This window comes from Oncorhynchus mykiss, chromosome 12 (genome assembly GCF_057628025.1).
Source record: "Oncorhynchus mykiss isolate SJ-2025 chromosome 12, ASM5762802v1, whole genome shotgun sequence".
Classification (NCBI taxonomy): Eukaryota; Metazoa; Chordata; class Actinopteri; order Salmoniformes; family Salmonidae; genus Oncorhynchus; species Oncorhynchus mykiss.
The window spans coordinates 20945379-20967500 of NC_143033.1; the positions used below are offsets into that span (position 1 = coordinate 20945379).

General features: G+C 43.8%; 1 protein-coding gene across 4 annotated transcripts in view; it reads left to right on the plus strand.

Annotated features, from left to right (window-relative positions):
* LOC110537154 (netrin receptor UNC5C) overlaps nucleotides 1-22122 on the plus strand; it is a 267850-nt gene that overhangs the window by 148730 nt on the left and 96998 nt on the right. For all 4 annotated transcript variants that reach the window (XM_036937159.2, XM_090191973.1, XM_036937158.2 and 1 more), the window contains one exon: nucleotides 5686-5829. In XM_036937159.2, the coding sequence (XP_036793054.2) occupies nucleotides 5686-5829 (144 nt within the window). The remainder of the gene's footprint in view (nucleotides 1-5685; nucleotides 5830-22122) is intronic.

A 22122-nucleotide genomic window follows, 5' to 3' on the forward strand; every position in this document is an offset into this window, starting at 1 on the left:
ACTCCCAACCACCCTCCTTTCATTATACACCCAACCACCCTCCTTTCATTATACGCTCAACTACCCTCCTTTCATTATACGCCCAACCACCCTCCTTTCATTATACGCCCAACCACCCTCCTTTCATTATACACCCAACCACCCTCCTTTCATTATACTCCCCATCACCGTCCTTTCATTATACGCCCAACCACCCTCCTTTCATTATACTCCCAACCACCCTCCTTTCATTATACGCCCAACCACCCTCCTTTCATTATACACCCAACCACCCTCCTTTCATTATACTCCCCATCACCGTCCTTTCATTATACGCCCAACCACCCTCCTTTCATTATACGCCCAACCACCCTCCTTTCATTATACACCCAACCACCCTCCTTTCATTATACTCCCCATCACCGTCCTTTCATTATACACCCAACCACCCTCCTTTCATTATACTCCCCATCACCGTCCTTTCATTATACACCCAACCACCCTCCTTTCATTATACTCCCCATCACCGTCCTTTCATTATACGCCCAACCACCCTCCTTTCATTATACGCTCAACCACCCTCCTTTCATTATATGCCCAACCACCCTCCTTTCATTATATGCCCAACCACCCTCCTTTCATTATACGCCCAACCACCCTCCTTTCATTATAGGCCCAACCACCCTCCTTTCATTATATGCCCAACCACCCTCCTTTCATTATATGCTCAACCACCCTCCTTTCATTATACGCCAACCACCCTCCTTTCATTATACGCCCAACCACCCTCCTTTCATTATACGCCCAACCACCCTCCTTTCATTATACGCCCAACCACCCTCCTGTTATGTTTGGTAACCATACCAAACTAATTTGATTGTCCCGGATTGAATTTACTATGTTATGTCTTGTCTATGAGACCAGGCTAAGAGACTAAAGCCTTCCTCAGAGTCTCAGAGTCAGGCAGCAGCGTGTTCTTAAACAGAGTGAGTGAGCAGAATAAATGACTAATTCTGGCACGCCCAAAGAGAATACTGGCCCTTTTTATTATTACGCCTATTGATTTTCACTATACTACTCTGTGTGATATTCTCCCAACTTCATGACTACCCTTAACCCATCTCTCTTCATCTATGTAGCGCTCTCTCTCACTCACAAACGCAGACACACACTCACACTCACACTCTCTCACACACACACACACACACACACACACACACACACACACACACACACACACACACACACTCACACTCACACTCACACTCACACTCACACTCACACTCACACAAACACACACACACACACACAGGCACACACAGGCACACACAAAAAAAGGCTCATACACACTCATATACACACATGCAGACACACAGACGTGTGCATGTACACACACACAGACGCTCAAGAAGTCACAAACACACCCAAATGTACGTCTCTCTCTCACTGCCTGTCGGTCCACATGTAAATGTTGTATGAGTTCTAAGCTGCTGTGTAGGACATCAGTGTGCTTAGTGTCTGTTTGTCTGTATAAACAGACTGTGTAAAGCTCCTGAACCTGAAGGAATCAGCCATGTGTTTCCCCCACTCTCTCTCCTCTCTCCACTCTCTCTCCTCTCTACTCCTCCTCGTGAAGAGAGGAGAGGGAGGAGAAGCAGATTTCTACAGCAGTAGATGGCAGTGAATGGGGAAATAGTGTCATTATCATATGGGATAAGACCCTCTACCACCAACCATCTATATATCACATGACCACCCTTACACTCCTCTAGTCTCTAACCTAATTCAGGTGAGTGTTGGCTGGAACCCTTCAGCTCAAGTAGTTTTTTAGGAGAAGAGGGATTTTGAGGGAGCTGGCTATAGAGGGCATATATGAGGTGAGGCAAGAGGAGAAATGGGAGCAGGAGGAGGAGAGGAGGCAGAAGAACACTCATCCAGTTTGCATGGAGATTATAGAGTGACTCTCTGGCTCAGTCTGCTGTCTCTGCCCCCACCTTATCACGACACAACTCTCTTTCTCTTTCTCTCTCTCTCTCAATTCAATTCAATTATTTTCAATGGGCTTTTTTTGGCATGGAGAGAGAGAGAGAGACAACGAGATAGATGTTAACATTGCCAAAGCAAGTAAAGTAGATAATATACAAAAGTGAAATAAACATTAAAAATGAACAGTAAACACTACACTCACAGAAGTTCCAAAAGAATAAAGACATTGCAGATGTCATATCATGTCTATATACAGTGTTGTAACGATGTGCAAATGGTTAAAATACAAATGCTCTCTCTCTCTCTCTCTCTCTCTCTCTCTCTCTCTCTCTCTCTCTCTCTCTCTCTCTCTCTCTCTGTCTCTCTCTCTCTCTCTCTCTGTCTCTCTCTCTGTCTCTCTCTCTTTCTCTCTCTCTCTCTCTCTCTCAATTCAATTCAATTCAATTCAAGGGGCTTTATTGGCATGGGAAACATGTGTTAACATTGGCAAAGCAAGTGAGGTAGATAATATATAAAGTGAATATATAAAGTGAAATAAACAATAAAAATGAACAGTAAACATTACACATACAGAAGTTTCAAAACAATGAAGACAATCCAAATGTCATATTATATATATACAGTGTTTTAACAATGTACAAATGGTTAAAGGACACAAGATAAAATAAATAAGCATAAATATGGGTTGTATTTACAATGGTGTTTGTTCTTCACTGGTTGCCCTTTTCTCGTGGCAACAGGTCACAAATCTTGCTGCTGTGATGGCACACTGTGGAATTTCACCCAGTAGATATGGGAGTTTATCAAAATTGGATTTGTTTTCGAATTCTTTGTGGATCTGTGTTCTCTTGAGAGCCATGTCTGCCTACGGCGGCCTTTCTCAACAGCAAGGCTATGCTCACTGAGTCTGTACATAGTCAAAGCTTTCCTTAATTTTGGGTCAGTCACAGTGGTCAGGTATTCTGCCACTGTGTACTCTCTGTTTAGGGCCAAATAGCATTCTAGTTTGCTCAGTTTTTTTGTAAATTATTTCCAATGTGTCAAGTAATTATATATATTTTTTCTCATGATTTGGTTGTGTCTAATTGTGTTGCTGTCCTGGGGCTCTGTGAGGTCTGTTTGTGTTTGTGAACAGAGCCGCAGGACCAGCTTGCTTAGGGCAAGTACTGTTCTCCAGGTTCCTCTCTCTGCTTTGTTATGGAAGGTTTGGGAATCGCTTCCTTTTAAGTGGTTGTAGAATTTAACGTCTCTTTTCTGTATTTTGATAGCGGGTATCTCTCTCTCTCTATCTCACTATGTCTCTCTTCTCTCTCTCTCTCGCTCTCTCTCTCTCTCTGCCTCTCTCTCTCCCTACTCCCAATACTGTGGGGATCAATAGTTCTGTTAGCTAAAGTTTCTACTGCAGAGTGACAACTGCATTGTTTGTGATTTATGGTACATGATGTTGCCATAGGGCTCCTCTCTATACTCTCATTGGATTAGATTGCTGTGTATTGAATGTGTGTGCTGTTTCTCCTGTCAGAGAGAGAACAGTCAGATCCTCCACCTCCATACTGTCTAATCCTCTCAGTAATACATTAGAAGATAAGATGAGGAGGGGCTGAGAAACCAAAGAAGCATCCATGATACTCAGTGCCAAGCAGCCTGGCACACCCAGCTGTACACACACACGCACGCACTCACACACACGCACACGCACGGCCATGGACGTACGCACACATATGCACGCACACACACACACACACACACACACACACACACACACACACACACACACACACACACACACACACACACACACACACACACACACACACACACAGTACACACAGCATTATTTCAGTCATCTGAGCTGGAGGGGCAGCTGTGCTGTGGGTAGAGGGGTTTGTTTCAGGGCTGATTTGTTTGTTTGGGCTCTGGCACCCAGATGAGCAGTAATCAGAGGAGTTAGAAGACAGGATTGTGTTAGCCATGACACTGATGAGGCTGCTAGGCTTCTTCCCCCACAGTCCCATGCACAGCCCGGACCTCAACAACTCAATCCCACAGCACCTCACCGCAATCTGGGCCAAGCTAGCACACACAGAACACACACACCCAGCACTAAGCACACAGGGAGACCCATTGCCAAACAGCCTCGGGAAATACCCTTTTGGACAGGGTAGTTAGTAGACTGATTTAAAGATGCGATACAATTGATTAAATTGATGTATTAAAGTGTGAAGAGCTGTGTGTGTGGTTTTGCCAGATTTTGAATGGGTGTATGATTCAGAGGGGTTGGGTTAAATGCAAAAGACACATTTCAGTTGAATGCATTCAGTTGTACAACTGACTAGGTATCCCCCTTTCTCTGTCCTAAATGTGTGTTTGTTTAGATACAGATACACTACATGACCAAAAGTATGTGGACACCTGTTTGTCTAACATGTTATTCAAAATAATGGGTATTGGGCGCAAGGGTCTAAGGCACTGCATCGCGGTGCTAGAGGCATCACTACAGACCAGGGTCCGATCCATGATCGGGAGTCCTATAGGGTGGCGCACAATTGGCCCAGTGTCGTCCAGGTTAGGGGAGGGTTTGGCCGGGGGGCATTACTTGGCTCATCGTGCTCTAGCGCCTCCTTGTGGCGGGCCGGGCACCTGCTGGCTAACCGCTGTCGTCAGTTGAACGGTGTTTTCTCCGAAACATTGGTGTGGCTGGCTTCCGGGTTAAGCGGGCGGGTGTTAAGAAGCGCGGTTTAGTGGGTCTTGTTTCGGAGGATGCATGACTCGACCTTCGCCTCCGAGCCCATTGGGGAGTTGCAGCAATGAGACATAATCGAAATTGGGGAGAAACATGGGGTAAAACACACAAAAAATATTATCATTGTAATGGGTATTTATATATGGAACAAGAAATGGCCTTCCCCAAACTGTTGCCACGAATTTGGAAGCACAGAATCATCTAGAATGACATTGTATGCTGTAGCTTTAAGATTTCCCTTCACTGGAACTAAGGGGCCTAGCCCGAACCATGAAAACAGCCCTAAACCATTATTCCTCCTCACCAAACTTTACAGTTGGCACTATGCGTTCTACGAGCTTCAGCACTTGGCGGTCCCGTTCTTTGAGCTTGTGTGGCCTACCACTTCACGGCTGAGCCGTTGTTGCTCCTAGACGTTGCCACTTCACAATAACAGCACTTACAGTGGACTGGGGCAGCTCTAGCAGACAGAAATTTGACGAACTGACTTGTTGGAAAGTGGCATCCTATGACAGTGCCACGTTGGAAAGTCACTGAACTCTTCAGTACAGGCCATTCTACTGCCAGTGTTTGTCTATGGAGATTGCATGGCAGTGTGCTCGATTTTATACACCTGTCAGCAACGGGTGTGGCTGAAATAGCTGAATACACTAATTTGAAGGGGTGTCCACATACTTTTGTATATATAGTGTATCTTCTCTAATTTACTTTCCCAGGTGTGAGAGGTTAGTATTGACATCCTCTCAATGAAGCTATAGACTGTGCTGCTGGCAACATGTTAGAACTGATATTCATTCCCCTCTCCCCAGGGCCGGTGCCAGGGAGGACAACATTCATTTAACTTTATCAAGCTATAATTTCCCTCAAATGGCTTTGGCTCTGTGTTTTGAATGTCCCGTCTCTCTGCCCAAGGCTAGTGTTGGTTCTGCTTCTGTATCGAGCCTGTATACTGACTTTCTTCTCTCTCCACTCCGCAGGATTGGTGGTGCGAGAGGCCAGTATTGAGATCACACGGCAGCAAGTAGAGGAGCTGTTTGGACCAGAGGACTTCTGGTGTCAGTGTGTTGCCTGGAGCTCTGCAGGGACCACCAAGAGTCGCAAGGCACACGTCCTCATCGCGTGTGAGTAACGCCTCTACCCTGTCACTATTGAGTCCCCTCAACTCTGTCCTCATTCCTGTCCCCATCCTGTCCCCATCCCTGTCCCTATTCCTGTCTTCATCCATTCCAGGCTCCATCCCTGTCGCCATCCCTGTCCCCATCCCAGTCTCCATCCCTGTCCCCATCCCTGTCTCTATCCCAGACCCCATCCCAGTCTCCATCCCTGTCCCCATCCCAGTCTCCATCCCAGTCTCCATCCCAGACCCCATCCCAGTCTCCATCCCAGTCTCCATTCCAGACCTCATCCCAGACCCCATCCCAGTCTCCATCCCAGACCCCAACCCAGACCCCATCCCAGTCTCCATCCCAGACCCCAACCCAGACCCCATCCCAGTCTCCATCCCAGTCTCCATCCCAGACCCCATCCCAGTCTCCATCCCAGTCTCCATCCCATACCACATCCCAGTCTCCATCCCAGTCTCCATCCCAGACCCCATCCCAGACCCCATCCTTGTCGCCATCCCTGTCCCCATCCCAGTCTCCATCCCAGACCCCATCCCAGACCCCATCCCTGTCTCCATCCCAGACCCCATCCCAGTCTCCATCCCTGTCCCTATCCCAGACCCCATCCCTGTCCCTGTCCCCATCCTGTCCCCACCCTGTCCTAATCCCTGTCCCCATCCCAGTCCCCATCCTGTCCCCATCCCACTCCCTTCTTGTCCCAGACCTCATCCCAGTCTCATCCCTGGACTCATCCCAGTCCCCATCCTGTCCCAGACCCCATCCCAGTCTCTATCCCTGTCCCCATCCCAGTCTCCATCCCTGTCCACGACCCTATCCCAGTCTCCATCCCAGTCTCCATCCCTGTCCCCATCCCAGACCCCATCCCAGTCTCCATACCTGTCCCCATCCCTGTCCCCATCCCAGTCCCCATCCTGTCCTCATCCCTGTCCCCACCCCAGTCCCCATCCCTGTCCCCATCCCAGTCCCCATCCTGTCCTCATCCCTGTCCCCACCCCAGTCCCCATCCCTGTCCTCACAGTCAAAGAGTCACCGAGAGTGACTCTTTCCAAGTTGATCTGTATCTGCCAGTTGTACAGGCAGTCAAGAAAAGGCTCTCATAACTAATGGCAGTTACGTGTTCTTTTGAGCGTGGGTGGGTAAAACAGCCCATAGACTCCAGTTTCATTGTGTATAAACTAGGAGGAACTGAGCAGAGACAGGGAGTGCTGTATACACACAGCACAAGGATATGTTTATACCAACATTTCCGGTTATTTGTTGGTGGTCCTCAAATGCTATTTTCTTATGTTAGTAATTCTACCAACATGTTTTCCAGTAACAACACATTTATTTCTTCCCTTGCGCTTAAATCAGTTTAACGTGACCCAGAGGACATGCCAATCAAAACGTGAAGACGAAATAGAGTAGTTTTATGTCTTTCAGTTGTTGAGTGATCACAACAACAACAACAAAAAAGAGTACACTAAAATGCCAAAAAATGTACTGAACTCTGACTGTTTTTCTGCTTTATCTTTATCACTGAGCCATGGGTCTTCTGCAATCATCGGTATTTGTATGGACCTTATGCATTTCTGACTTCAAGCCATGTTGTGTCCAGTCTCTCTCTTTCTCCAATAGAGTGACAGAGGTCTCTGGGACACTTATATCCCTTTCATACACAGACCAAAATCCCACTAATTTACCATGCATGCATTTTTATACCAGCCTTTTCATAAATCTGAAAGGAGTAGAGATAAAATGAATGGAAAAATATAAGCTACTAAAGACCTACAGTAGTCATGATTCCTGCATTTTCACAGACCCTGTAACCAAAATACGATGGGTGTCAGAGGGGCGGCCACGATGCGTCACTTCTCCATTGGCCTTTCAGAGACCCTGTTAGGATGACTCACTAGACATCTGAGAAAGTGCTGTGTTCATGCCTCTGTTACTACTCATCACCAGCATGCACTTAACAGCAGCTATACTCATCACCAGTACTCACTTAACAGCAGCTATACTAATCACCAGCACTCACTTAACAGTAGCTATACTCATCACCAGTACTCAATTAACAGTAGCTATACTCATCACCAGTACTCACTTAACAGCAGCTGTACTAATCACCAGCACTCACTTAACAGCATCTAAACTCATCACCAGTACTCACTTAACAGTAGCTATACTCATCACACCAGTACTCACTTAACAGCAGCTATACTAATCACCAGCAATTAGTTAACAACAGCTCTACTCATCACCAGCAATTAGTTAACAGAAGCTATACTCATCACCAGTATTTAGTTTACAACAGCTGTACTCATTACCAGCAATTAGTTAACAACAGCTATACTCATCACCAGCATTCAGTTAACAGCAATTATACTCATCACCAGTATTTAGTTTACAACAGCAACACTCATCACCAGTATTTACTGTAGTCAACATCAGTTATGCTCATCACCAGCATTTACTGTAGTTAACAGCAGCTTTACTCACCACCAGCATTTAGTTAACAGCAGCTACACTCATCACCAGCACTCACAGGATCTAAACTCATCACCAGCATTCACGTAACAGCAGCTATACTCACCACCAGCATTTAGTTAACAGCAGCTACACTCATCACCAGCACTCACAGGATCTAAACTCATCACCAGCATTCACGTAACAGCAGCTATACTCTTCACCAGAATTTAGTTAACAGCAGCTTTACTCATCACCAGCATTTAGTTAACAGCAGCTATACTCTTCACCAGAATTTAGTTAACAGCAGCTTTACTCATCACCAGAATGTAGTTAACAGCAGCTTTACTCATCACCAGAATGTAGTTAACAGCAGCTATACTCATCACCAGAATGTAGTTAACAGCAGCTATACTCATCACCAGCACTCAGTTAACAGCAGCTATACTCTTCACCAGCATTTAGTTAACAGTCGCGATACTCATCACCAGCATTTAGTTAACCGCAGCTATACTCATCACCAGCATTCAGTTAACAGCAGCTATACTCATCACCAGCACTCAGTTAACAGCAGCTATACTCATCACCAGCACTCACTTAACAGCAGCTATACTCATCACCAGCACTCAGTTAACAGCAGCTATACTCATCACCAGCATTTAGTTAACAGTCGCGATACTCATCACCAGCATTCAGTTAACAACAGCTATACTCATCACCAGCATTCAGTTAACAGCAGCAATACTCATCACCAGCATTTAGTTAACCGCAGCTATACTCATCACCAGCATTTAGTTAACCCGCAGCTATACTCATCACCAGCATTTAGTTAACCGCAGCTAAATCAAGTTGTATTTGTCACATGCTTGCTAATTGTATTGCATACTTATGAGCGCTTAACCAACCATGCAGTTCAAAAAATCGTTATGAAAATATTTACTAAATAAAATAACAAGTAACACAATAAAATTACAATAACAAGGCTATATACAGGGGGTAGATAATAAACAGCAAGTAGCAGCAGTGTAAAAAATAAAGGGTGGTCAATGTAAATAGTATGGGTGACCGTTTGATTCATTGTTCGGTAGTCTTATGGGTTGGGGGTAGAAGCTGTTAACCTCTCTGGGATCGTTTGGGACGCTAGGGTCCCACCTCTGGGATCGTTCGGGACGCTAGGGTCCCACCTCGACAACAGCCAGTGAAATTGCAGGGCTCCAAATGCAAAACAACAGAAATCCCATAATTAAAATTCCTCAAACATACAAGTATTATCCACCATTTTAAAGATAAACTTCTTCTTAATGCAACCGCTGTGTCAGATTTCAAAAAGGCTTTACGGAGAAAGCACACTTTGCGATTATGTTAGGTCTGCACCTAGCCACAGAAACCCATACAACCATTTTCCAGCCAAGGAGAGTGTCACAAAAGTCAGAAATAGCATTAAAATGAATCACTTACCTTTGATGATCTTCATCTGGTGGCACTCCCAGGTCTCAATGTTAGACAATAAATGTTTGTTTTGTTCGATAATGTCCCTCTTTATGGCCAAATACCTCCTTTTTGTTTGCGCGTTTTGTCCAGTAATCCGAATGCTTCACATCTCTGGGATCTTTCGGGAAGCTAGCGTCCCACCTCGCCAACAGCCAGTGAAATTGCAGGGGGCGAAATTCAAAACAACAGAAATGTCATAATTAAAATTCCTCAACCCTACAAGTATTTTACACCATTTTAAAGATACACTTCTCGTTAATACAACCACAGTGTCCGATTTCAAAAAGGCTTCTCGGCGAAAGCAGAACATATCATTATGTTAGGTCAGTAATGAGTCACAGAAAGCATTCAGCCATTTTCCAACCAAAGAGAGGTGTCACAAAAAGCGGAAATATAGATAAAATTAATAATTAACCTTTGACGATCTTCATCAGATGACACTCCCAGGACAATGTATACATGTATGTTTTGTTCGATCAAGTTCATATTTATATCCAAAAACAGTTTACATTGGCGCCATGTTCAGAAATGCCTCCAAACCACCGGAGAAATTGCAGAGAGCCACATCAAATAACAGAATTACTCATCATAAACTTTGATGAAAGATACATGTTTTACATATAATTAAAGATAAACTTGTTCTTAATGCAATCACTGAGTCAGATTTCAAAAAAGCTTTACGGCAAAAGCACAATATTCAATAATCTGAGAACAGCGTTCAGCCACAAATGCAAGCCATACAGTTACCTGCCAAATTGTGGAGTCAACAAAAGTCATAAATAGCATTATAAATCTTCACTTACCTTTGCTGATCTTTGTCGGAATGCACTCACAGGACTCCCACTTCCACAAGAAATGTTTGTTTTGTTCGATTACATCCATATTTATCTCCAAATACCTCCGTTTTGTTCGCACGTTTAGTTCACTATTAAAAAGGCACAATGCGCGAGCGCAAAATCCAGACGAAAAGTCAAGAGTTCCATTACAGTTTATCTTTTTATGGCTGCAGGAGCAGTATTGAGTAGCTTGGATGAAAAGGTGCCCATTGTGAACGGCCAGCTCCTAAGTCTCAGTTGCTAATATATGCATATTATCATTCATATTGGATGGAAAACACTCCGAAGTTTCTAAAACTGTTTGAATTATGTCTGTGAGTAAAACAGAACTCATATAGCAGGCAAAAACCTGAGAAATTCCACTTCCTGTTTTTTTTTCTGGGGGTGGCAGAATTTCAACCAAGCTTTAATTGAAATTACAGCGAGATATGGATGAGTTTTCTTCCTACGCCTTCCACTAGATGTCAACAGTCAATAGAACTTTGTCTGATGACTCTCAAGTGAAGGGGGGTCGAGTGACACAGGAAATAGTCACCACTGCCACGAGTTGACCATGCATTCACCAAGCGCTTTCACAGGGGAAGGACTTGCATTCCATCGCTCATCTGAAGTCATTCTAATTCTCCGGTTGGAACGTTATTCAAAATGTATGTAAACAACATTGTAAAGATTGATTCAGTAGATCGTTTGACATGTTTCTACTGACTGTTACGGAACCTTTGGACATTTCATCACGTTATAGTGGACTTTGGAATTGTTTACCAAACGCGCTAACCAAAGTAGCTAATTGGACATAAATAACGGACATTTTCGAACAAATCAAGCATTTATTGTGGACCTGGGGTTCCTAGGACTGCATTCTGATGAAGTTCATCAAAGTTAAAGAAACATTTATCATGTATTTTCTGGTTTCTGTTGACTCCAACATGGCGGCTAATTTGGCTTCTGTTCTGAGTGCCGTCTCAGATTATTGCATGTGTTGCTTTTTCCGTAAGCTTTTTTTTCAATCTGACACAGCGGTTGCATTAAGGAGAGGTATATCTATAAATCCATGTGTATAACTTGTATTATCATCTACATTTATGATGAGTATTTCTGTTGAAACAATGTGGCTATGCAAAATCACTTGATGTTTTTGGAACAAGTGAATCTAATAAGCCAATGTAAACTCAGAATTTTTATATGAACTTTATCAAACAAAACATGCATGTATTGTGTAACATGAAGTCCTATGAGTGTCATCTGATGAAGATAATTCAAGGTTAGTGATTAATTGTTATCTTTATTTCTGTTTTTTGTTAATGTTATATGTCGCTGGAAAATGGCTGTGCTTATTGTGGTTTGGTGGAGACCGAACATAATCGTTTGTAGTGCTTTCGCTGAAAAGCCTATTTGAAATCGGACACTTTGGTGGAATTAACAACAAGATTGCCTTTAAAATGATATCAGACACATGTATGTTTTAGGAATTGTAATTTTGAGATTTCTATGGTTTGAATTTGGCGCCCTCTATTTTCACTGGTAGTTGTCATATCGATCCCGGTATTGGGATTGCAGCCATAACAAGTTAAAGAAACATGTCAAACGATGATAAATCTTCAATAATATTCCAACCGGACAATAGTGTATTCATTACAGAGGAAAAAGAAGGAATGGCGCCTGCGTGACCGCGCAGTAAACAACTGATTGGCCTCAGCCTAGTCCACTTGTTGAAACAGATCTTATTCGACACCCTTCCACAATAGAAGCCTCAAACAACTTTCTAAAGACTGTTGCCATCTGCTGGAAGCCTTGGGAAGTGCAATCTGGCCCCATAGACACAGCATATTGGATCACTTAAATGAAACTACAAACCTCAGATTTTGCACTTCCTGGTTGGATTTGTCTCAGGTTTTCACCTGCCATATGAGTTCTGTTGTACTCACAGACATCATTCAAACAGTTTTAGAAACTTCAGAGTGTTTTCGGAACCTTTACACCGGATCATTGCAGCTAGCTAGCTGCAATCCGAGTGGCTACACCTGGCTAACGTCTCTCTCCCGAAGCAAGCATCAGTTAGCCTTGAGCTAGCCTTAAGCTAGGCCCATCTCCCGGCTAGCCGAAGAGGTCCACTAGCTAATTCTTGGGCTACAATACCTCTTTTGTCAATTGGCCTGGACCCTTTACTGTCAACACGGAGCCCCGCTGATCCATCACAACTGGTCTGCCGACGTAATCGTCCGAGGTAGTTTCAACAGGCTCTTCTGTTGCGACGTCCCCAAAAGCCCATCTGCTAGCCCCGACCCGCTAGCTGTTTGATTCGCTGTGTCTCCAGCTCACCTACCATAGTAGCGACTACTGAATCGGCTCCCTGAGTCACCTATTGCTACTCAGTGGATCCTATGATCACATGGCTACACATGCCTCTCCCTAATGTCAATATGACTCATCTATTGCTGTTTTGGTTAGTGATTATTGTCTTATTTCACTGTAGAGCCCCCAGCCCCGTCCAATATGCCTTAGATAGCCCTTTAGTTCCACCCCCCACACATGTGGTGAGCTCACCTGGCTTAACTGTGCCTCTAGAGACAAAACCTCAATGCCTAAGTTTACCTCCACTGTACTCACATCCTACTATACCCTTGTCTGTACATTATGCCTTCAATCTATTCTTCCACGCCCAGAAATCTGCTCCTTTTACTCTCTGTTCCGAACACACTAGACGACCAGTTCTTATAGCCTTTAGCCGTACCCTTATCCTACTCCTCCTCTGTTCCTCTGGTGATGCAGAGGTTAACCCAGGCCCTGCAGCCCCCAGCACCATTCCCCAAGTGCTCTCATTTGTTGACTTCTGTAACCGTAAAAGCCTTGGTTTCATGCATGTTAGAATCAGAAGCCTCCTCCCTAAGTTTGTTTTATTGACTGCTTTATAGCACACTCCGCCAACCCTGTTGTCCTAGCCATGTCTGAATCCTGGCTTAGGAAGGACACCAAAAATCCTGAAATTTCCATCCCGAACAACAACATTTTCCGACAACATAGAACTGCCAAAGGGGGCAGAGTTGCAATCTACTGCAGAAAATAGCCTGCAGAGTTCTGTCATACTATCCAGGTCTGTGCCAAAACAATTCAAGCTTCTACTTTTTAAAAATCCAACTTTCCAGAAACAAGTCTCTCACTGTTGCCGCTTGTTATAGACCCCCCTGAATTGATTGCCCCCTATCTATCTTCAGATCTCGTACTGTTAGGTGACCTAAACTGGGATATGCTTAACACCCCGGCCGTCCTACAATCTAAGATAGATTCCCTGAATCTCACACAAATTATCAAGGAACCTACCAGGTGCCACCATAAATCCGTAACCATGGGCACCCTCTTAGATATCATCCTGACCTACTTGCCCTCTAAATACATATTTGCTGTTTTCAACCAGGATCTCAGCGATCACTGCCTCATTGCCTGCGTCCGTAATGGGTCCGTGCTTAAACGACCACCCCTCATCACTGTCAAACGCTTCCTAAAACATTTCAGAGAGCAGGCCTTTCTAATCGACCTGGCCCGGGTATCCTGGAAGGATATTGACCTCCTCCCATCAGTAGAGGATGCCTGGTTGCTCTTTAAAAGTACTTTCCTCACCATCTTAAACAAGCATGCCCCATTAGAACTAAGAACAGATATAGCCCTTGGTTCAACCCAGATTTGACTGCCCTTGACCAGCACAAAAACATCCTGTGGCGTTCTGCATTAGCATCGAATTGTCCCTCGCGATATGCAACTATTCAGGGAAATCAGGAACCAATATACACAGTCAGTTAGGAAAGCTAAGGCTATCTTTTTCAAACAGAAATGTACATCCTGTAGTACTAATTCCCCAAAGTTTGGAGAATAAGAGCATCTCCTCCCAACTGCCCACTGCACTGAGGCTAGGAAACACTGTCACCACCGATAAATCCACGATAATCTAGACTTTCAATATGCATTTTTCTACTGCTGGCCATGCTTTCCACCTGGCTACCCCTGCAGTCTATCACAGTGCCATCCATTTTGTCACCAAAGCCCCATATACTACCCACCACTGCGACCTGTATGCTCTCGTTGGCTGGCCCTCGCTACATATTCGTCCCCAAACCCACTGGCTTCAGGTCATCTATAACTATTTGCTAGGTAATGCCCACCTTATCTCAGCTCATTGGTCACCATAGCAACACTCACCAGTAGCACGTGCTCCAGCAGGTATATTTCACTGGTCATCCACAAAGCCAGACCTTGCTTTGGCTGCTTTTCCTTCCAGTTCTCTGCTGCCAATGACTGGAACACATTACAAAAATCACTGAAGCTGGAGACTTATATCTCCCTCTCTAACTTTAAGCATCAGCTGTCAGAGCAGCTTACCGATCACTGTACCTGTACACAGCCAATCTGTAAATAGCATACCCAACTACCTCATCCCCATATTGTTATTTATCTTTTTGCTCTTTTGCATCTCTACTTGCACATCATCATCTGCAGATCTATATCTCCAGTGTTAATGCTAATTGTAATTATTTTGCCTCCATGGCCTATTTATAGCCTTACCTCCCTAACCTTCTACATTTGCACACACTGTACATAGATTTTTCTATTGTGTTATTGACTGTACGTTTGTTTATGTGTAACTCTGTGTTGTTGTTTTTGTCGCACTGTTTTGCTTTATCTTGGCCAGGTCGCAGTTGGAAATGAGAATTTGTTCTCAACTGGCCTACCTGGTTAAATAAAGGTGAAATAAAAAAAGAAGAAAAAAATCATGTATCCCTCTCTTCCCTTCTCCTTTTGATTGATCCCTCTCTCTTCTCCTCCTATTTGAATATATCTCTCTCTTCACCTCCTATTAGAATAGATCTCTCTCTTCTCCTCCTATTAGAATAGAGCTCTCTCTCCTCCTCCTATTAGAATGGATCCCTCTCTCTTCTCCTACTATTAGAATTCATGTCTCTCTTCTCCTATTAGAATGGATCTCTCTCTTCTCCTCCTATTAGAATATATCTCTCTCTTCTCCTCCTATTAGAATAGAGCTCTCTCTCCTCCTCCTATTAGAATGGATCCCTCTCTCTTCTCCTCCTATTATAATTCATGTCTCTCTTCTCCTCCTATTAGAATGGATCTCTCTCTTTTCCTCCTATTAGAATGGATCTCTCTACTCCTACTATTAGAATGGATCCCTTTCTCTTCTCATCCTATTAGAATGGATCCCTCTCTTCCCTCCTCCTTTTTGATTGATCCCTCCCTCTCTTCTCCTCCTATTAGAATGGATCTCTCTCTTCTCCTATTAGAATGCATCTCTCTCTTCTCCTCCTATTAGAATGATCTCTCTCTCCTCCTCCTATTAGAATGGATTTTGTACATTGAGAATATTTTTGCAGAATTCTGCATGCAGAGTGTCAATTTGGTGTTTGTCCCATTTTGTAAATTCTTGGTTGGTGAGCGGACACCAGATCTCACGACCATAAAGAGCAATGGGTTTTATAACTGATTCAAGTATTTCTAGATCCTAATTTGTAATGAGAATGAGAGTTGACCTCTTCTCTTCCTCCAGGGGATATGGAGCGGTGAGATGATCAATGACACATTTCTATTCCAGTTGTACTTCTCTCTATGGGGATAGTCCTCCATGCCTGGTTCCTCTCTAGGTTTCTTCCTAGATTCCTGCCTTTTCACTGTGTTTTTCCTAGCCACTGTGCTTCTACACCTGCATTGCCTTCTCTTTGGGGTTTTAGGCTGGGTTTTAGGCTGGGTATATGCACTTTATCTGCTGAAATAAAAAGGGCTTTATAAAGGCATTTGATTGATTGATTAACAGGAGACATGAGATCATGAAGCCAACTGAATGTGAGCAAGACAAAGGAGATGATCGTGGACTCCAGGAAAAGGATGGCCAAACACACCCCCATTCACATCGACAGGGCTGTAGTGGAGCGGGTCGGGAGTTTCAAGTTCCTTGGTGTCCACAAACTATCATGGTCCGAACACAACAAGAAAGTCATGAAGAGGGCACGACAACACCTATTCCCCCTCAGGAATGAAAAGATTTGGCATGGGTCCTCAGATCCTCCAAAAGTTCTACAGCTGTACGGACCATCGAGAGCATCCTGACCGGTTGCATCACCGCCTGGTATGGCAACTGCTCGGCATCCGACCATAAGGCGCTACAGAGGGTAATACGTACAGCCCAGTACATCACTTGGGCCAAGCTTCCTGCCATCCAGGATCTATATACTAGGCGGTGTCAGAGGAAGCCCCATCATTTTTAAAAGACTCCAGTCACCCAAGTCATAGACTGTTCTCTCTGCTATCACACGGCAAGAGGTACCGGAGCGCCAAGTCTAGGTCCAAAAGACTCCTTAACAGCTTCTAACCCCAAGCCAATAGACTTTTGAGCAATTAATCAAATGGCCACCAAGACTAAGGGGGGTTAGCCTTCTGGCCTGCTGCACAACATCACAGTTCTTTAAAGGGGATTTTGAAAAATTTTCAACTTCCTATTCATCATCTCCAGCACCACCCCAACATCAACATATGTGAAAATGGCGCGTTTCTGTTTTGTAGTAAAAATGATATAGATAAGTGTTTCCAATGACATCATCAACCAATTAGTAGACAATTAGTAGACAATTAGTGTGCAATTAGTGGGCAATTAGTAGGCAATTAGTGGGCAATAAGTAGGCAATTAGTAGGCTATGTTGATGCTGGGGTGTTGCTGGAGATGATGAATATGAAGTTGAAAAATTGTGTTTTAAAGTTTCCCTTTAATAGCATTGGTTGAGATTCTATCTCTCTCTTTCTCTGTCTCTGTCTCTGTCTCTGTCTCTCTCTCTCTCTCTCTCTCTCTCTCTCTCTCTCTCTCTCTCTCTCTCCTTCTCTCCCCCCCCTCTCTTCCTCTCCTTCCCTCTCTCTCTATGTCAGCAGCAGATTCAGACTTGCCAGTGGGTGGCAGTCAGATTGTGTGGGCATTTATGGGTTCTAGTTTGCTCACAATACAATGGTGACAAGGAGACCATTTCTGAACCAGTTTGGTGGAGCATTTTTGGATCTGCGTGTCTGCAGATCTTCTTTCTTCCAGAAACAAAAAACAAAATGCTAAAGCCATCTACAACCATAAATTCCTATTTTACGTTCGCACAGGATGTCTATAGCAACCCTATTTTATCACATTCCAGAATGACCTGATTGAAGGAGAATCTGACTAAATCTTTCTACAGAAGTTGGTGGAACGCTTAACTACCCCAAAGGGTGGTTTCCATGGATACTGAGAGGTGCTGAGAGTAGAAACTGATGTTCGGGAGTTCTGACCCAAAGAAATTAGGAAGCTCTCTCTCACTACATCACAACCACATCACTAATGTCCTTGACTCTCGGTCTCTGACTTTCTGAAAGTGTCACGGTCTTCCTCCTCTTCATCTGAAGAGGAGAGGCGAGAAGGATCGGAGGACCAAAATGCGGCGTCGTATGTGTTCATGGTGAATATTTAATTAAAGAAAGTACTGAACACTGAATACAAAAACAATAAACCAATAACGACCGTGAAGCTATAAATGAGACCTGTGCTGACACAAGCAACTAACATAGACAATCACCCACAAACAAATAGTGCAACCCAGGCTACCTAAGTATGATTCTCAATCAAATACATCTAATGACACCTGTCTCTGATTGAGAACCATACTAGGCCGAAACATTCAAATCCCCAAATCATAGAAAAACAAACATAGACTGCCCACCCCAACTCACGCCCTGACCATACTAAATAAATAAAAAACAAAGGAAATAAAGGTCAGAACGTGACAGAAAGGTAACATTCTGCTCTTATACCGGACCCACTATGTCCGTCCATATAGGTCACTGATTGCATGCTTCTCTGACCCTACAGCAGAAAGATCTGAAGTGAACCATTTCATTTCAAACTGACATAAAGCGGTGGATTGGTATCAAATACATCAAACACATGGTTTCCACATTACATTACTACTGTATGTGGAAGTGTATGCTTTGCTTTTCTTTTGGTTGTGTACCGATGGCCGCGGAGGGGTTAAAACTCAGAGGAAGAGTTCATGGAAACCCTTGACTCAGTGTACTTATAGAGAATATATCATTTTCAGCTTGGCTTGCCTTTCAGCTCTGGGCTTTCTTTGCTTTGTAAGCAGGGCTGGTCCATGCTTGGTTTACCAGAGATAGTCAGAGTAGGGTTCATATCAGCTCCTCCAGCCCATTCTCAGGGATTACACACTGTGGCAGGGAGTTGCTGTGGGTGTGGAGCATGGCTCTGAGACTTTGTGTGTCTGTGTCTGTGTATGTGTGTGTCTTTGTGTGTGTGTGTGCCTGTGTGTGTGGGTGCCTGTGTGTGTGTGTGTGTGTGTGCGTGTGCGTGTGCGTGTGTGTGTGTGCGTGTGCGTGTGTCTGTGTGTGTCTGTGTGTGTCTGTGTGTGTCTGTGTCTGTGTCTGTGTCTGTGTGTGTGTGTCTTTGTGTGTGTGTGTCTGTGTGTGTGTGCCTGTGTGTGCGTGCGTGTGTGTGTGTGTGTGTGTGAGTAGACACTATGGGCTATATTCTATATTTGGTGACTGGATTTTCAATATGTCTAAACAAGAATCGAACTGCATGAACATTTAAATTCATACACAAATTCATACACTCAACAAAATGTTTAAAAATAGAAACAAAAATAACCACTACTGCATTAATTCACGACTGCATTAACTCACCACTGCATGAACTCACTACTGCATTAACTCACTACTGCATTAACTCACCACTGCATTAACTCACTACTGCATTAACTCACCACTGCATTAACTCACCACTGCATTAACTCACTACTGCATTAACTCACCACTGCATTAACTCACTACTGCATTAACTCACCACTGCATTAACTCACCACTGCATTAACTCACTACTGCATTAACTCACCACTGCATTAACTCACTACTGCATTAACTCACCACTGCATTAACTCACCACTGCATTAACTCACTACTGCATTAACTCACTACTGCATTAACTCACCACTGCATTAACTCACTACTGCATTAACTCACCACTGCATTAACTCACCACTGCATTAACTCACCACTGCATTAACTCACTACTGCATTAACTCACCACTGCATTAACTCACTACTGCATTAACTCACCACAGTATTAGCTCACCACTGCATTAACTCACCACTGCATTAACTCACCACTGCATTAACTCACTACTGCATTAACTCACTACTGCATTAACTCACCACAGTATTAGCTCACCACTGCATTAATTCACGACTGCATTAACTCACCACTGCATTAATTCACCACTGCATTAACTCACCACTGCATTAATTCACGACTGCATTAACTCACCACTGCATTAACTCACTACTGCATTAACTCACTACTGCATTAACTCACTACTGCATTAACTCACCACTGCATTAACTCACTACTGCATTAGCTCACCACTGCATTAATTCACTACTGCATTAACTCACTACTGCATTAACACACTACTGCATTAGCTCACCACTGTATTAGCTCACCACTGCATTAACTCACCACTGCGTTAACTAACTCCTGCATTAGCTCACTACTGCATTAATTCACTATTACATTAACTCACTACTGCATTAACACACCACTGCATTAACTCACTACTGCATTAACTCACCACTGCATTAACTCACTACTGCATTAACTCAGCACTGCATTAACTCACTACTGCACTAACTCACCACTGCATTAACTCACTACTGCATTAACTCAGCACTGTATTAACTCACCACTGCATTAACTCACTACTGCATTAACTTTTGTATTTTGCTATACAGGAACATTGTTATTCTAGACTATTCCGTAAATGTGGTTACTCTGATTAAATGTTCTGTGTCAGGGAGTTAGTGTGGTTCAAAAGTAGAACAGGGATATTGCAGGCTGTGGAAAGTACTGTCACTGGAGTTTAAGTGTACGACTGTGTACTTGATGCTCCACTGAGTCTGTTCTCTTGCAATTGTAGTGCTACAGTTCCCTTCCTGCTCCTCTGTCAGCCTGTGTCCCAGCAGGTGATGATATATGTCTAATGAGCTTTGGGTTTCAGAGTAGCATGACGATCCCCCTCTGCCCCTGCTTTCCCGGTCCTGCCCTTCTCCATCAGGCTCACACACTGGAGAAATATTGGTCCCTTTCTCAGCAGCTCCCCACCATCCACCTCCAATACTTTAGACTTGAGAGGAGAGAGAGAAGCACACAGAGAGAGAGAGAGAGAGAGAGAGTGAGAGAGAGAGAGAGAGAGAGAGAGCGAGCAACAGTAATCCATTCAGGACAATCTAAGAAGGAGAAGAGAGAGGGATCCATTCTAATAGGAGGAGAAGAAAGAGATCCATTCTAATAGAAGGAGAAGAGAGAGGGATCCATTCTAATAGAAGGAGAAGAAAGAGATCCATTCTAATAGGAGAAGAAATATATCCATTCAAATAAGAGTAGAAGAGAGAGGGATCCATTCTAATACAGTGCCTTGCGAAAGTATTCGGCCCCCTTGAACTTTGCGACCTTTTGCCACATTTCAGGCTTCAAACATAAAGATATAAAACTGTATTTTTTTGTGAAGAATCAACAACAAGTGGGACACAATCATGAAGTGGAACGACATTTATTGGATATTTCAAACTTTTTTAACAAATCAAAAATTGGGCGTGCAAAATTATTCAGCCCCTTTACTTTCAGTGCAGCAAACTCTCTCCAGAAGTTCAGTGAGGATCTCTGAATGATCCAATGTTGACCTAAATGACTAATGATGATAAATACAATCCACCTGTGTGTAATCAAGTCTCCGTATAAATGCACCTGCACTGTGATAGTCTCAGAGGTCCGTCAAAAGCGCAGAGAGCATCATGAAGAACAAGGAACACACCAGGCAGGTCCGAGATACTGTTGTGAAGAAGTTTAAAGCCGGATTTGGATACAAAAAGATTTCCCAAGCTTTAAACATCCCAAGGAGCACTGTGCAAGTGATAATATTGAAATGGAAGGAGTATCAGACCACTGCAAATCTACCAAGACCTGGCCGTCCCTCTAAACTTTCAGCTCATACAAGGAGAAGACTGATCAGAGATGCAGTCAAGAGGCCCAGGATCACTCTGGATGAACTGCAGAGATCTACAGCTGAGGTGGGAGACTCTGTCCATAGGACAACAATCAGTCGTATATTGCACAAATCTGGCCTTTATGGAAGAGTGGCAAGAAGAAAGCCATAAAGATATCTTAAAGATATCCATAAAAAGTGTTGTTTAAAGTTTGCCACAAGACACCTGGGAGACACACCAAACATGTGTAAGAAGGTGCTCTGGTCAGATGAAACCAAAATTGAACTTTTGGCAACAATGCAAAACGTTATGTTTGGCGTAAAAGCAACACAGCTGAACACACCATCCCCACTGTCAAACATGGTGGTGGCAGCATCATGGTTTGGGCCTGCTTTTCTTCAGCAGGGACAGGGAAGATGGTTAAAATTGATGGGAAGATGGATGGAGCCAA